Here is a 17,104-nt window from a genome sequence, read left to right as displayed (position 1 = left end):
TGGATGATAATCAGTTGGCTTGTTGTTTTTTTCCCCCACAAATCTATTTATAGTCTTGTGTCAAAACTTAACAGATAAACCAGTGGTACAACCAGTAGCAGGGACTACAGAGAGGCACTGTGCAAAGGTGGGAGTGAAATGGCAGGGTAGAGAAGAAAATCTGGGAAATTGAGATAGTGCCACTTCTTTTTAAATACACTTTGAAATGCACAGATAGTCTGTAAAAGCTATCTGTTCTTGTTATTTCTTTGTTATTATTGTGGCTTGAAAAACAAATTGGTATAAATCTGCTTCATATATAATTCTCAATTATAATAACCATTAGAACTTGCATGTTGTGTTTTGTCCTTAGATCAAAAGGTTGGGTGAACTTCCATACAGCTGGGAAGAGAGGTCCAGAAAATCAAGTTGCCCAAGACATTATAATGAGCTAATGGCAGGACTTTGGCTGACATGAATATTCCCTCTTTCATATTCCAAATGGTAACTGGAGTCAAAATTCAAATTGTCTCTTATGGTTGAGGCAGAATGGAGATCAAGCTCATCTTTTTGGGGAACTGGTGGCAATTTAAATGACTTAAATAGTTTGTTGTTGTTGCTAATACTGTAAAATATGCTCATATCACAGGTATACAACCATACCGAAGTGCTACATTTTACACTCACTTATCTGCTTCTACTAAAGAACAGTGACTTGTGTAAAACATGAGATCTCTGTATTTATCAGAAACAAGAGGCGCAAATGCTAGCACTGCTGAATCATATGTAGAGTAAACCCATGGTGCAGCCCCAGAGTATAATTTCATGCTGGCTGCTCATTTTGAGGAGCACACTGATTCATTAGCCCAGTTGGAAGAAAATGGGAAGAAAACCCCTTAATTTCTGAACTCTGAGAATTTATGCTTATTTTGGAAAACACCTTACTCTCCTCCAGAAAGAGCTGGGATTGAAATACCACCATATGATAGAGGCTTCTGGGAAGTGTCTTCGCAGAGCCTGAGACTAGGAAAATACTGGTCAAAGGTGCCATGTCCTAACAGGTAATGAGGACAGCTTTCACAATACAAGTCAAAAATATGTTTTTTCCTTATCCTAACATACATCCCTAGATCACAGCTTATCTGAGAGATTTTTCAGAGACATCCATGGACTCTTTCCCATTGGGTAAGCCAAAGAGTCTTTGCTGAATACATCCTGGGCAAAAATGCCACCTAGGCGCCTTTTATGGCACCTTCACCATATCCATATGTGCTTGTGTGATAACAGCAAGTGCACAAACAAGTACGTGAGGACAGAGTAGAGAAATGTTCTTCCTCAACATTCATTCCCTGTCACTACTGGATTCCTCTCTAGAGCAAAGGGTATGGGGACAGAAAAGGAAAAAATAAGAACAAGAGTGAGAGGGAACAGAACAGGAAAATGACAGAATTGGAGAGAAGAAATGCAGCCTGAAAGTTTAGAGATGGAAGTTTAAAAAAAATCACTACAATATGTGGGCCGTTTCTTTTCTACGTCATTATGTTGGAATGAGAGCAATACAGTCATTGCTGTCATTCCTTTTGTATTTCTTCCTGCATTCCTTTTCTTTGTTCAACTGTCTATTTCTTCATTAATTCTTGCCAGACTCTTCAGCATTTCAGCCAAGTCTTCTAACTATCTTTCTTGCCCAGCATATGAATAGGCCTTTCTTGAGCATGCAAACTATTGTGCAGACTATGGTTTTCTTTTCGCGGAGATAACTAGGTAACTTCAGAATAATTAGCTAAAATTTCCTCCTCTCCCCTCTTTTTTTAAAGACAATTCCTCATCTCTCCAGGAAGATGAAGAGATAGATATGGAGGCTGTCAACTGGCAGCTGAGCAACACCTCCATGAATGGGCATTCACCTACCCCAACCACAGTTCGCTTTCCCAGCTGGGTGACTTTTGATGACAATGAAGTCAGTTTTTCACCGCAGAACCTTTCTCCCTTGAAAGCAGACACCCCACCTGCAGAAACACAGACTCCAGATGTTAACTTTAACCTCACTACATCCTTTAAGAAAAGAGAACGTCCTAAAAGCACATTGGGGGACCTCTCCAAAATTCAAAAACTAGATCTCTCCTCCTTAACTAAGTTGCCTTCTGTTGAAACACCACCATGGAGTGCTACTAATCCCTTCCTGGATGAATCTCTGCGAGATGTCCAACCCTCACCCATCAATCCATTCAGCTCATTCTTTGAGGAGCGAGACAGGCGTTCCAAAAGCTCTTCTGACTCCAGTGCTCCAGGCAAAAGCCAAAGAGACTCTCTCATTATTCTCCATCAAGAGCCTGATACCATCAGTTTCCATGAGGCAAACAGAAGTGGAACTCACACAGATGCTGTAGAGCAGCTCAAGCAACTCCAGATTGGAGACCCAGATTGTGTGAGCAGCCCTACCTTGCCTGATGATGACCCCATGATGCCATATGATCTCAATGCAGCCTTTTTTAACCTGGCACCAGCTCAGCCAAAGGACGGATGGCCAATGATGCTCAGGATCCCAGAGAAGAAGAATATTATGTCATCCAGGCACTGGGGACCAATATATGTCAAGCTAACTGACAGTGGATGTATACAACTTTTTTATGAGAAAGGACTGGAGAAACCTTTCCGGGAATTCAAACTTGAAATCAATCACGAGATTTCAGAGCGCAAACTCCAGAACTATGATGAGAATGGAAGGATACACAGTGTGCGGTTGGACCGCACAACCTACAAGGAGAAAAAGAAGTATCAGCCTAAGCCAGCCATTGCTCACACAGCGGAGAGAGAGCAAATTATCAAGCTTGGGACTACGGATTATGAAGACTTCCTTAGCTTCATCAGTGCTGTGCAAGACACACTGATGAACTTGCCAGCCTCATCAACAGATCTGAGCACAGTGGGACTAAACTATCAAGAAGAAGAAATCACGGTTGATGTCAGGGATGAGTTTCATGGCATCTTGGCCAAAGGAGACAGTGTAATTCTCCAGCACAGTGTGCTGACCCATATCTATGTTCTCAGCTTCCTTTCTGGCCTGGCAGAATGCAGACTAGGCCTTAATGATATCCTGATCAAAGGGAATGAAATAGTTGCAAGGCAGGATATTATGCCCACTACTACCACTAAGTGGATTAAATTATACAGCTGTCAGTTCCATTCATGTGTGGATGAGGATATGTTTAATAACTCCCGTATTATCCTGTTCAACCCCTTGGATGCCTGCCGGTTTGAGCTGATGAGATTCAGAACTGTCTTTGCTGAAAAAACTTTGCCTTTTACTCTGAGGACAGCTGCCAGCATCAATGGTGCTGAGGTGGAGGTGCAGAGCTGGCTGATGATGTCCACTGGGTTCTCTTCTAACCGTGACCCTTTAACTCAGGTCCCCTGTGAAAACGTGATGATCCGCTACCCAGTGCCAAATGAGTGGGTGAAGAACTTCCGCAGGGAGAGCGTGCTGGGGGAGAAATCTTTGAAAGCCAAGGTGAACAAGGGGGCCACTTTTGGATCAGCCAGTCTGTCTGGTTCTGAGCCAGTAATGAGAGTAACTTTGGGAACTGCCAAATATGAGCATGCCTTTAATTCCATCGTATGGAGGATAAACCGACTGCCTGACAAAAACTCAGGTGAGTGGTGCATACCATCTCTGCAGAAGTGAACTAAAAGGAGTTATGTATTTTGGAAGATAGGGAATACTCTTTTTACATGGTGAGGGATAAGTCATCCTCTGTAGTATACCAAAGGACATCAGTTAGTTGCATGAAGCATTTATCTGGCCCTTCACTGCAGTAGATTTACGTATCCTACAAACATTGCTAATGATAAAAACAGGTTTAGGTTTTCCGGATGCAAAAAATATGCCTTCTGTCTCTGCTTTTATGTGTACATTATGGGACTTAGGCATCAAACATCTCTGTGTGCTTAGCATTATTATTGGAAACAGGGCTTTTTCAGGTAACTTGCAAAGGCAAGATACTATGCTATGGGGCTGAATGACAGGACCGGATAAATTGCTGTAGTTTCAGCACATGCGATTTCTTTTCCATGCAATGTCAAGCATAGTGGGCCATTTCAACACATACACCACAACTAATGCCTATAAAATATCTGGAATAGGGACTGTAAGAGGACAGAAGATACTGTGCAACCATTAAAAAAAAAAAAAAACAAAAAAACAGATTTCCAAACACCAGTTTGTGGCAATGTTTCTGTAATCAGTGCAGACGGGTAAATACAGCTTAAACCTGAAGAGAGAATACCAACATAAAACCCACAAGTCTTTGTATTTCTAGTAACATGTTAATAATTAAACATTCAAATAGTATGGGCAAGCTACTGTTCCCTTTGGCCACTGCTGCCAGTCATTCCACTTCCTGCTTTTCATGCGTGGTGTGCAATAAAGCTAGACAATTGGGTTTATTTTTATTCCTAGTGAATTATTCTTGACTTCTCTGATCTAGACGAGATGGACTTTTTAGTATTTATGCTGTAGTAATGCAGCTGGGTGACTGGGAGGTTTCTGTATTCAGTATTCCCTGAAGGAAAGTTCAGTGTTGTACTAGATTTGGCACTTTCTAAGGACATATGTTTTTCCTGAGTTTGAGCTATAGTGTCAGCAAAACAGTGATCCAAGTCTTCTAATCTTTTGGATCACATTTCAGCCCAAGGATGCCAATTTACACCATGGCTTACAAATTTGGAGGGATATCGCTGACAAAAGTGAAGGCTCCATGTTTTCTGTGGTGTGGGGCATGACAAGAGAGAGCTCAGAAACTCAAGAGAAATATCACAATGAAAAATTAACCTCAGGCTGTTTATGAGCAGTAACATGCTTGTGAGGAAAATCTCACTATGCCATCTGCATGAGCTCTGGGAATGAGATGCTGTGAAATTGGGCCTTCTGTGGTGTCCTCTCTCCAAAGTTCTCAGTATACTGTATAGACATTACAGCTGAGGAAACAAAAGCCCCCAGACTTTTAACATAATCACAGAACGTGCCGGTAGCAAACCAGGAGAAGAGGCAGAACTCTACTGTCTCATGCAAAGTGATGTTCCCTTACCCATTGCTGCTTGGAGGGAGGTGCTGATGTGTGTTTCTTGTTTCCTTGATCTCAGCTCTCCCAGTGTAAGGCTTTATTATACATATCCTGTGTCAGGGGGAAATGCATCATAGACTTGGCACTGCTGTTGGAGCCCTGCCATAGAGCATCTATCCATCAGTGTCACCATGCAGAACATAAGGCAGTTAGTATTTGTTTACATCCTGAGAGGAAGAGAGTGTCCTTACCCCTCCAGTCAGGTCAGATGTAATTTCAGGGAAAGGAAGAGCCTTGCAAGCACTGTCTTGGCCAGGACACATGAGGTATGTGAGAGGGAGGGAATCCCAAAGTGATGACAGGGCAGGCCAAGTGTAGCTTAAATCTGACCTTGCCTCTCAGGGACTATTTACATTTCTTCATCCCGTGGTTTTCCTTACTCAAAGTATATGGCAAACAAAAAGGGATATAAATGGTACTCAAAAGCATTGATTATCACTCCATTTTGTTTTTGCCTAATGGACCACATACAATTCTGACCATGGGATACTGACATGTGGTCTATTCCCATCCTTGTACATGCTTGGCTGTATCCAGCCCTACCCACAAGTTGTATAATAACCCACCTCCACCTATTTGCAGAAGTCCCTATAAATGATATAGTTCTCAAGCACTAAGTATAAAAATATTCCCTTGACTCACTTCATGCTCTCTTACTGTGGCACCTGCAACTCATCCCTAAGAGCACTTTGGGTCCTCTGTAAACGTCCGGTCTGCTGATGAACTGCTCTTGTGCCGGTGACTCCAGAGCAGTAGAGGCACTGGACTGCATCTGGGGGGAAATGCTGCAGGTGGCCACAGTCTCCAGCTCCACCTTGCCTCCAGTGGCCACAGAACCTGTCCCCATAACCTGAGGCATATACACTGTATGAATCCCTCCAGCACACGTGCCTATCTGCCAGACCCGTGTGCCTATCAGAGGAGCACGTAATAGGCATGTACTACGAGACCCTTCATTCATCCACGTTGTGTGCTCTGACACATCACTTCCTTGCAAACGTGATCCCAGGAACTCCAGAGGTCTCCAGGTAGCCACTTGGACCCCTTGTGCGTCACTCCGTTCCCTGCGCGCAGACGGGTGCAGGCTTTGTGTAGCTGTGAGGTGTGTGACACCATCAGCCCTGCGCCGGGGCCTGCCCTGATGGCCAGTGCCACAGGGGAGGAGACCTGGTCTCTCCCACAGCTCACTGCTTGCATTCAGGCTGTAGTATCCTAGCACCCAAATTGTGAAGTATTATTTCAGCAGCTTCACTGTCTTATCCAAATGTTTTCTCTTTGTGCTTTCTAATGGGATGGGGCCTTTTGTACTCTTATGATCCGAGCTTGTTATCAGCACTGTCTGTATTATTTTATATCCAAAACATCTGCTTATGACTAGACATTGAAAAGCATATGACAAATGAAGGGCTGTGTACTCTAGGATTTGACCTAAGAAAAAACTATGGACTGGATTCTACTGAGCACATTGCTGAAATCCTTTCCAAAGCAGCCTGTTAAACTTTATTGCCCTTCTCATATTCACAATTAATATGATCAAAGCAGTTGATAAAGAAAGCCTATTTACAGGCTCTGCAGAGCTTCAGTTGCAGGTGGCTGGGCTCTACATGTTTGGTTTTTTTCAGTCCACAAGCAGAATACTAGGAGAGCATCCACCCAGTCGTCAATCACTGGAAAACACTCTTCTGTCAAAGCTGGGATGTAGTCTCTATGCGGAGCCTTGGATCTGGGTATTTGAACTTTGTTCTAGTTTGGCTGTGGATCCCAGGCATGCTGCTATACTTTCTGAAGTAAATTATATCCTTTAATCCAAACATGTTGGGACATCAGAGTCGTTTAGAAGAGCTACCCTCCAATCACGGTAACCCATCCATATATATGAATTATCAGATCCTTGAATGTCAGAATGAAATGTTAATAGCTCAAGGAAGCAAGAGATGCAAAACAAAAGCAGTCTGTGGGTGAGCAACTGACATCATCTACCTGGACTTGTGTAAAGCATTTGATACTGTCCTATACAACATCCTTGTCTCTGAATTGGAGAAAAGAAACATGAATTTGATGGATGGACCACTCTGTGGACAAGGAATTGGCTGTATGGTCGCACTCAAGGAGTTGCAGTCAATGGCTCAATATCCAAGAGGAGAGCAGTGACAAGCAGCATTCCTCAGGGATTGGTGTTGGGACCAGCGCTGTTTAACATCTTTGCTGGTGACATGGACAGTGGGATTAAGTGCACCCTCAGCAAGTTTGCTGATGACACCGAGCTGTGTGATACAGTTGACATGCTGGAGGGAAGGGATGCCATCCAGAGGAACCTTGGCAGACTTGAGAGGTGGGCCTGTGCAAACCTCATGAAGTTCAACAAGGCCAAGTGCAAGGTCCTGCACATGGGTTGAGGCAATCCCAAGCACAAATACAGGCTGGGTGAGGAGTGGATTGAGAGTAGCCCTGAGGAGAAAGACTTGGGGGTATTGGTGGATGGAAAATGAAATATGAGGCAACCGTATCTGGGGCTGCATCAAGACAAGTGTGGTCAGCAGATCGAGGGAGGTGATTCTCCCCATCTACTCTGCTCTCATGAGACCCCACCTGCAGTGCTGTGTCCAGCTCCGGGACCCCCAACATAAGAAGGACATGGACCTGCTCGAGCAGGTCCAGAGGAGGCCGTGAAGATGATCAGGGGGCGGGAGCACCTCCCGTATGAGGACAGGCTGAGAGAGTTGGGGTTGTTCAGCCTAGAGAAGAAGAGGCTCCAGGGAGACCTTTTAGAGGCCTTCCACTGAAGCTATAGCAAAAATACGAAGCACATCAGTGTTCATTAGTGTCCCAAGCATGAGGTACACAAGGCACAACTTCTGTAGACCACCTGTTTGCTCAGCGGGCTCATTCAGAGCTCTTTCTCTTAAGGGACAAGTACACTTTTTAGTAAAATCAGGAGGAAATTGTAGAATTGTAGAATGGTTTGGGTTGGGACCTTAAAGATCATCTGGTTTCAACCCCCTGCCATGGGCAGGGACACCTTCCACTAGACCAGGTTGCTCAAAGCCTCATCCAGCCTGGCCTTGAACACTTATTGGAGGGGCATCCACAACCTCTCTGGGCAGTGTGTTCCAGTGTCTCACCACCCTCACAGTAAAGAATTTCTTATATCTAACCTAAATCTACCCTCTTTCAGTTTAAAACCATTACCCCTTGTGCTATCACTACTCTCTCTGATAAAGAATCCCTCCCCATCTTCCCTTCAGGCCCACTTTAAGTATTGGCAGGCCACTATAAGGTCCCCCCGGAGCGTTCTCTTCTCCAGGCTGAACCACCCCAACTCTCTCAGCCTGTCCTCATAGGGGAGGTGCATCAGCCCCCTGATCATGTCCCTCCTCTGAACCCAGTTGAGCAGGTCCATGTCCTTCTTATGTTTGGGGCCCCAGAGCAGGGCACAGCACTGCAGGTGGGTTCTCATAAGAGTGGAGTAGAGGGGGACAATCATCTCCCTCGACCTGCTAGCCACACATGTCTTGATGCAGCTCAGCATTTAACCTTATCCAGTATATGTTATTTTGCTAAAAATGGGAGATAACTATTTCAAATAAAACTTAAATATCTGCCAAACCCCACCTTCCCTAACTATCAATAAATGACATTTCAGAATGATGTGCCACAATGTACTTAGCATGTTACATATACTGGGGGAATCAGAAGAATAGAAATACCTTTACCCTCCTGTCCTTGGTTTACATCTTGTATTTTCACCCACTAAAAACAAACTAGAGTGTGTGGCAGTCCTTTTTGCAGTTTGTTTAATTTGTCTGGAAACTCCAACAGCACTGAAACAGGTAATACACTGTCACTTGCTATGAACTAGTTCATGCAGGCAGATTCTCTGTTTCTTTCAGTTTTGTGATGTTGCTTCCTCCTAGATGTTGTGTTTTCTGATCCATCCAACACAACTTTCATGTCTGTTTGCTCTCTTTTTCCAGCTTCTGGACATCCTCACTGCTTCTTCTGTCACCTAGAGCTTGGTTCTGACCGGGAAGTGCCTTCCAGTTTTGTCCGCTATGTAGATGTGGAATTTGACATGCCTACCACTTCTGCATCCAAAGCCACTGTTCGGTCCATCTCTGTTGAGGACAAGACCGATGTGAGGAAGTGGGTTAACTATTCAGCACACTACAGTTACAAGGTAAAACTGAGCATGTGGCTGTCATGGTTACTTTGCATACTTCCTTGTCCTGAAAAGTGTGGGCAAACAAATAAAATATCATGGGCAGATGAGGTGGGAATTTGGCACATGCCAGGCACTGTGCAGTAGCTACCCATGTGCAGCCTGTTGATTCATGGCAAACAAACAGTGCATTATCCCTCAGCAAAGATGGAATGAACTTGCTTGCAGTTGCTTTGTGGAAGAGCATACATCCAGCCAGCTATTGGGGATCAGCTGGTATGGTAAGAGTGTGAACAGGGAGTTCTTCATTGTGGCTACAGTGGGAGTGCTACAGCAGACAAAAGGATCACATTATTTCCCTGCCTAAATATTTCTTCTTCCTGCCTGCCGTAAGAAGAGGAGCAGATGGGAAAATGCACTGTGTATATACCTGCCAAGAATCTCAGTATGCCAAAATTTGCATGTTAGCTGATCGCTCAGCAGAGAAATTGGCATCCTACCTGCCTTCTTTAAGAGCAAGGATGAGAGATACTGAGAAGATTCTCATGACAAATATTTTTACTGGTAATTGTAATGACATTTTTAGTAGTCTCTTAAATACCCTGGAGATAGTATTTGATCTTCCTAAGTATCCCTTTCAAGAATTGAACATTGGATTATCCCTGACTTTTTGGACATGTTGAATTTTAGAACATAAATGTAGATGTGCATTTTGAAAATTAATCTTTTTGCTTTATACATCAGTCTTTAGAGGGTTTAATGTTGAGGCTGGTCTGCTGCTGTCACTTAAGAAGCCACCTATCCTCTGCACATTTGGTTCTAGGTTTGGATTCAAAGTATAGCCGGGGTTGATAATGAGTGTAAAATCATGTGAGACCGGTTCTCTGCATGACATTATCTCTTCTGGAAATGATGTCATTACACTGTTGAATTGTAAAACTCTTTGGATTAGACTGAAAACCCTTAGAGTAGATAAAATCCAGCTTTCCCTCCCTCCCTGTGTCCTCTTCACAATTCTCTGTTTACCAAGTTTCTTCACCTGAGCAGGACATGAACCACCACTAAGGAAGATTGTTGAATCATTTGCTTTCCTTTCTTGCTACAAATGTTCTTCCTCTTTTTCCTCTCTCAGGTTGAAATAGAGCAGAAAAAAAGCTTGAATGAGGATCTGAAGGGAGAAGATACTGCAAATGTCAATGAATGTGCTATGCAGTGAAAGAAGATCAGTCTGCAAGTCCCAAGAGGGGTGGTCAAATTAACAGACCTGAAAGACGGGACTTTCAGGGTCTTGGTATTTTTCTTTAAAAAAGTATGGAGTACTACATTTAAAATAATGCTCTAAAGAGTATTATTTTTCCTTGTAATGATCCATGCTTTGAGAAGAAGCTTGTCAGTGGTTTGCTTGGAGCAGACCCCTGGGCTCTTGCTTGAACGATTTAAGTACAGTTGGGATATAGACAGAATGACTCGTATTACAGTCAAGACTGCCTCTTCCGCCTCTTCACCATCTAGGTTCTGCACTGAAGTATGGTCTGGCCACCATCACAGCCAAACCAGAAAGCAGCCTTTATCTCACTTACAATCTTGCCCTCCTACATTAAGCATTTTTATTGTATGCCTGTTGGTTTGGTCACTGGCAGATTAATTTCCTTCTGAATTGCCAAATGAAACCCAGGGAGCATTGAGTGAAAAATTATATAAAATCTCATTTCTGAAGTGGTCAACAGAGTGAAAACCCTGAGCAGCATTCTGGAGAATCAACACTCTGCATCCTAAACATAGTAAATGGCCAAGCAGATGAACTACAGACAGGACAGCTAATCATCTAGCTGTTCTTCTATTCACCCCTTCCTGTCTCATCCCCTGAAGGACAGCATGTCATTGTGCACATTTTCATGGGGTATGCACAACATACAAGAAAGCCGCTATAGTTTCTTAAAATTTTTTATTTGTTAGTCTGAGCTTTTCTGTTCTCTTGACTGAACATGATTATGGCTGCTAGTAACAGGGAATGTGTGTTATAATAGAAGTGATACAGGAGGGACTTTGCTAAGATTAGATCATTCCTATCTAGAAAGATACTTAAGGGAAAAACATAGGGGGTTGGCTTTGGGTTGGTTTTGTTTAAGATGTTTTCTTAGATGGGTAAGGTGGGTGGTTATTGAAAATGTCAGAACACGATTACTTTAATAGACAGCGTTGTTTGCCTTCCTGAAAATCCTTGGAAGTCTGTCCAGCGCACTATTACTTTCATGTTCTATCCTGAACCTATAATATAAGTAACTGGTACCTTTATAAAACCCCCACTAACTGGGACCCAAAATGTGTTTTTAAAAATTAAAACCAAGCTTCCATCATGGAGATTTTTTTATCTCTATTTAGATGAAAGTAACAGCAAGTCTTAAAGCTTCTTTCTACATAAAAATGCAGAAGGCAAAAATCACTCATTCACACATATTTTCAGAGAAAACAGTGTTCAAAGTACCCATTTTTGTAGTTGTTTCCATGGCGTGTGTAATATTTTATCTCAAGGTAATTTTAAATGTAAAACCAGTAATTTATTAAATCATTTATCTTTTGAAAGGATACTGCTGACTTTAAAATCACACATTTGGAAAGCCTTGGCAATGTAATTTAAAACCATAATTAAAATGAAAGCTTTTTTATAAATTTATAGATTTATTTTATTTTACATTTCATATAACAGAAAATTAATACACTATTTACTATTTCCTCTGTGACTCCTATAAACATCACTACACTGTTAAAATCCCAAATAAAACATGGGATTAATTACACCGAGTCTGAAACTCGTAGTGGTAGAATTTAAAACAAATTATAGGGAACTTATAAATGCCTTTTTATATGCACCTAAATTTTAGGTCTATGTCAATTTAGTGCTATCCATTTACACAGGTACACCGCTGTAAACACGTAACGTCTCAGTCCTTCTAGGGCTGCGTAATGACCGTGTAATACTCTATTGCACCGCGTCCTGCTGAAGCCCAGTTTGCTCCTCAGAGCACACCAGTCAGTACTAAGCATTTGCACCATCTCTCTGTAAATGGAATAATGCTAATAACTTTTATGAAGCATTTTGAGATCAGCGGGTTAAAATTACCAATAAAGTGCAAAGAATTATTATTCATTAAATGATAATTTGTGTAAATTGTGAAATATCTGGGAGCACAGGGCTGGATTCGTGACTGATTCTCAGCTCTGTTACAGGCTGGCTGTGATGAGGTACATGGCAACTCCTCTCTACAAAATTCACTCTTTTCAAAGAACTTTTGGGTGTTTTTCTTGTTTGTCACTGCAGCTCCTAGTGTACAGTTTCTGCAAAGGACCATCAAGAATCCAGCAAAACCAAGCTGAAGTTGAGATATTGCTGAGGAAGTGTGAGAATGTTTTGTGAAAGAGACAGTTGGGAGATCTCCTACTCTGATCTGCAGGTTCAGTGTCTGAATTTTTGTCTATTGACCCCCAGCCCTTGAAAACACAAATAAGTAATATCAAATAAACAAAATTATGTTTATGTTAAAGAGGGGAGAAAATCAAAGGAATATCATTTTCCATCTGTGTTGAATTCTTAAACTATTCAGTCTCTACCATACTCTAGCCACATAATATTTCATCCCCCCAAAACTGAAAGATGAACATACTGGAGGTTTCTGGATTTACTTAATTTCTCTACCTCTTCATTACGGATTCTTTTTTTTTAATTCAAAGTTAATGAATGAAATAAAGAGTATGGGCCTGCCTCCGATCTCTCTTATGTAGTGAGTTGCACAACAGAAGTAACTCCTCCAGCCCTCATGGAGCTATGCAGGCAAAACTGGAAAAGTGTTCTGCTGTATTAAAAAGCTATTTGAATCCATTCTGATCTCTGGAGAACATTTTTCTGATGTACCTGCCACTGAATTTTCAAGAGTTTAGGATGAATACCTCGGCCAGAGTTTCAAAAGATCTTCTTTCCTATTGAAGCACTAGAGTAGGTAGTTTGATTTTGCAAAAGAGCACTAACAACCAAAATCTTTAGAAAATGTAGTGTTGGTATCACCAGGTGTCACCACTGAATTCTTTTTTCAGTGCAGCACCATTACGAGCCCTGAGCATTTGAACACTTGGATCCTAAGTGCACTTTTTGAGGCTTCCACTGTTCTTGCTTGATTAAACAGTGCCAATTTTTCAGTGTTGGATACTGTCACTTATGAACTTTATGTACATGAACTATATACTCTTCATCCATAGGGGTACACTAGTACTTTGGACAGACTGTTGATGGGAGTGAGGTGAAAAGAGCTGAGGTGTGTGTCAGTTTTAGAATAGCAGAAATTATTTAGATACAAGCTATGCCTGTAGTGGGAATGGATTTTTTTATTTTTATTTTTTTTACCCTGGGGAAAAATTTCTTTGAATAGTTTCGGTTTAATACTCCTTTTGAGAAAGACATAATCACTGTTCTTTTGTTTATTTGAAAGCTTTGTAGTACTCCAACACTCCGTGCAGGAAATAGTGCCTTCAAGGTAAGCGTACATTTACTCCCTGAAGCTATTTCCACTTTCAGCCTTCCTTCTATTTCTCATTATGGTTTTGATTCATTTTTGTATTGTGGTACTACTTGAGGTATTGCAGGGAATTTTGCCTAGAAAAATAAATAGTCTTTGATCACAAGAGGTGAAGATGAACAACATCTCTGGGCAGCTGAGCTTCTTCTAGTAAATGCCTCTCACATTTATTAACTGTGGACATTTTGCTAGCAAAGGAAAATGGATGGGTAAATTCCACTGAGAAATAGGATACCTGACTGATGTTATTTTTGTCCTTTATTTTATTTAGACTCAAATTTAGTCATCCTACGAAGGAGACAGATTTTAGGTTCTTCGTTGTATCAGTATCAAAAGAAACATTGCAGAAATAATTTACCATTTCTGGTGGGTGGCTGGCTGGCATATTTACTTGACAGGACATCCAAGACCTGTTGGTCTACCTGTCCACATGACTTAGTAGCTGCTAAAATTCCCCCTTGATCATTCACCTCCCAGGATGGAGAGCAACTGCATGCAAAAGAGCTTGAAAGCAAGAGGAAAGCATGTACAAAATTCAGCCTAGAGGTACTTACTCTGTTGCTTGCATTAAATTCTCAGTAATTTCCTTGGCCCTTGAGTGCACACAAACTAATCAAGCCCCTGTTCCAGAGGGTGAAAAATTATTTTCAGTGACTCTAGCAGCTCATGTTTATAGCTGTATTCATCTCCAGAACTGGCCAGCACAAGAATTTGCAGCACACAGAGATCACTTATGGATGAATTACTTGCCCTCTTCTGCCACTAAAATTAAATCTACATCATGAATTGACTGAGATACAAAATTTTGTGTGATAACAGGCATAGCTGTTCCTAGCCTTCCTGTTTTGTTCAGCCACCCACCCACTCACACATGCATCCATCCACCCTCACATCCGTCCTACCTTCCCTCCCTCTCCTATACTTGCAATTCATTCTTTGCACTATTGACATTGATTGGTTTGATGATTATGTTGTAACATGTTCCTACCTTTTTGTTTTGTAAAATAAGAAAGTCTATACACTGGCTAACTTTGTAGAGGTGGTTTATTTTTTTTCTTTTTATCTTATCTGTTGAAGTGGGATGTCATGTTTTGCTTAAACGACGGGAAAACTTAAATAAATGTTAAGATGAAACATCATATCCACATTTTCACTGTGAAATTGAAGTTGTATGTCTGTATATTCTGATAAGTCAGAAGTCTTGAATTCAGAAGAGGAAAAGGGAATGTTTTGAATGGCATAAAGAAGGACATAAACTAAAAGTAATGGGACTGTATACAGAAAGGAGATTATTTCATTTGATCATCCAGACTGAACGATAGACTGCAAAGGAAATGGAGCAGGCCTAGAGCTTGAGCCACATAACAGACATGTGGAGCAGTGCTAACATAGTTCCAACATTTGAATGAAGCCATCCTGAAACAAATTAATCGAAAATTTAAGCTTCGGCTTGGTGGGTCTCTTCTGTTCTCTGACTACTAAAGCCAGGAGTACATGCGAGGGCAGTGTCTTCCTGTGATCAGAACATCTGTTTGCAAAGCAAGTGTAAGGATAAGGTCTAAACTGTTTAGTCCTCTGCTATGATTCTCTGTGTTCCTTCAGACTTCAGTAAGCTACGGATCGTTTCAAACATCTTTCCACTTCTCCTACAGCCACTGAAACCGGTTGCAGTCTTCTCTTTTTCTCAAAAGCACTCTGAATCAGACTGAAGAGCTGGGCAGTCTCGTTGACCAAAGAAAATCAGATACCCATCATAAGGGCTGCTCAGATTATTGCTCTGAGCTCGGCACATTCTCCACAGTATGTCTCAGTACAACTGACAATAAATCAATCATCTTACAGTGTAAGAAAATGGATGTACACGTGGAACAATGCCTTATGTTCATTATTCAAGAGTCAATCAGGTCAGCCAGAAAAAAGAAGGAAAGTTAAATAGAAAGATTCAGGGGTTGTTAGTAATAGCAGTTTATTTACTGTAATTGAGATATTCAGTGACATTTGGAAACGATACTACCAAATTGGGAGGGTAGGATTATATTAACCATGATGGCTTGATAATACGCAAAATAGTTTTAAAAAGAGAGTTATAGAAAAAGCTGAAAATTTGAAACCAGAGAGCTCAAAGTACCTTGGCAATAGTCCTTCAAGACAAGTCAAAATAACACCTTACAAGAGATGGAGAAGTCAGCATGCCAGCGCAATGTGTACCCAAACAAAAGACATCACTAGACTGAGATAGCACAATTTGGAGAGGAGAAACCAGCAGCATTTTCTTTCAATGCTCTTAGTTGCCATGATTGCCCTTACCACCTAATCCAGGTATGTTATAAATTTATGAGGAGGAGAAAAGCTTCTGAAGGTCAGCTGACATAAAGCAGAAGACAGAGAAGCAGCCCATTGTTTCAGCTGAGGTGCAGGTCTGTGTCACAGCAGATGTGTCTGAAAACATGAAACACACCAGCCCCAGAAAAAGTCCCAGTCCTTTTGGTCACAGTATTAGAAGCCTGACAGCAACTGCCATGTATTAAAAAGTAGTTGGAATTGTATTTTAAACACCAACTATTAAAGGTATCTTTCTCGATGCTGGATAATGGGGCAGCAAAGCCTGATGGAGAAGAGTGACGACACCACTGCCTGCAGCTGCACTGGGGTGCTACAAGTGGCAGCCACATGCTGGGGTTCAGGGAATGTGGGCAGACTGGTCCCTCCCTGATCGGGTGCCTTCTGCAGCCTCCCAGTTGCTGCTGACCCAGGGGCCGTAGATAAACTGGGAGCAATCAGCCTGGCCGAAAGAGCTTCTGAAGGAAAAGGATGAATACAGGGTGAATACAGCTAAAAGTAATTTCTTAAGGTGAGAGCCTCTTTTGTAAAGGTTTCCTTATGCAGAACAGAAAAGAAGAGCTCTACTCCTCTGTGTGGAAGCACATAAGTTTGTTAGGGGATGGTCAATTCAGCGATTGTATTAATACAGAGAGTACTCAGGCTAAAATGGAATGAAATGGGAAAACGTCCTGTCAGTGTACAGACGCAGGCAGGACTGTAGTGGAGTTCTGGCTTCTGGTATGAGAAACAAAAGCAAAATTGCAGGCAGTTTTCAGCTAAGAGAGTTCAACCACTACAGCATCCTCTGTCCCCACATCCCTTTGATGAAAATCTTGCTTAAATTATACTGTATCGGTCAGTAGGATTTTTTTTTTTTTCCAAACTGTTCTAAGTACCATTTGCCCAGGGTGAAGAAATGTCCCTGGCAGTCAGAAAGTGACAGTTGGTGCGAG

General features: G+C 41.8%; 1 protein-coding gene across 3 annotated transcripts in view; it reads left to right on the top strand.

The window, feature by feature from the left end:
* Nucleotides 1-14,976, top strand: part of STON2 (stonin 2) — a 79,022-nt gene extending 64,046 nt beyond the window's left edge. For all 3 annotated transcript variants that reach the window (XM_033008557.2, XM_042790573.1, XM_033008556.2), the window contains exons 5-7: nucleotides 1,797-3,632; nucleotides 9,077-9,279; nucleotides 10,394-14,976. In XM_033008557.2, coding sequence (XP_032864448.1) covers nucleotides 1,797-3,632; nucleotides 9,077-9,279; nucleotides 10,394-10,477 — 2,123 coding nt within the window. In that variant the 3' untranslated portion in view covers nucleotides 10,478-14,976. The remainder of the gene's footprint in view (nucleotides 1-1,796; nucleotides 3,633-9,076; nucleotides 9,280-10,393) is intronic.
* Nucleotides 14,977-17,104: the final 2,128 nt, after the last annotated feature.

The sequence above is a fragment of the Tyto alba genome, unplaced genomic scaffold (assembly GCF_018691265.1).
Source record: "Tyto alba isolate M040663 unplaced genomic scaffold, T.alba_DEE_v4.0 Super-Scaffold_18, whole genome shotgun sequence".
In the NCBI taxonomy this organism is placed as follows: domain Eukaryota; kingdom Metazoa; phylum Chordata; class Aves; order Strigiformes; family Tytonidae; genus Tyto; species Tyto alba.
The sequence above is the reverse complement of the archived record's forward strand: the minus strand, read 5'-3'. Positions and strand labels throughout refer to the sequence as shown.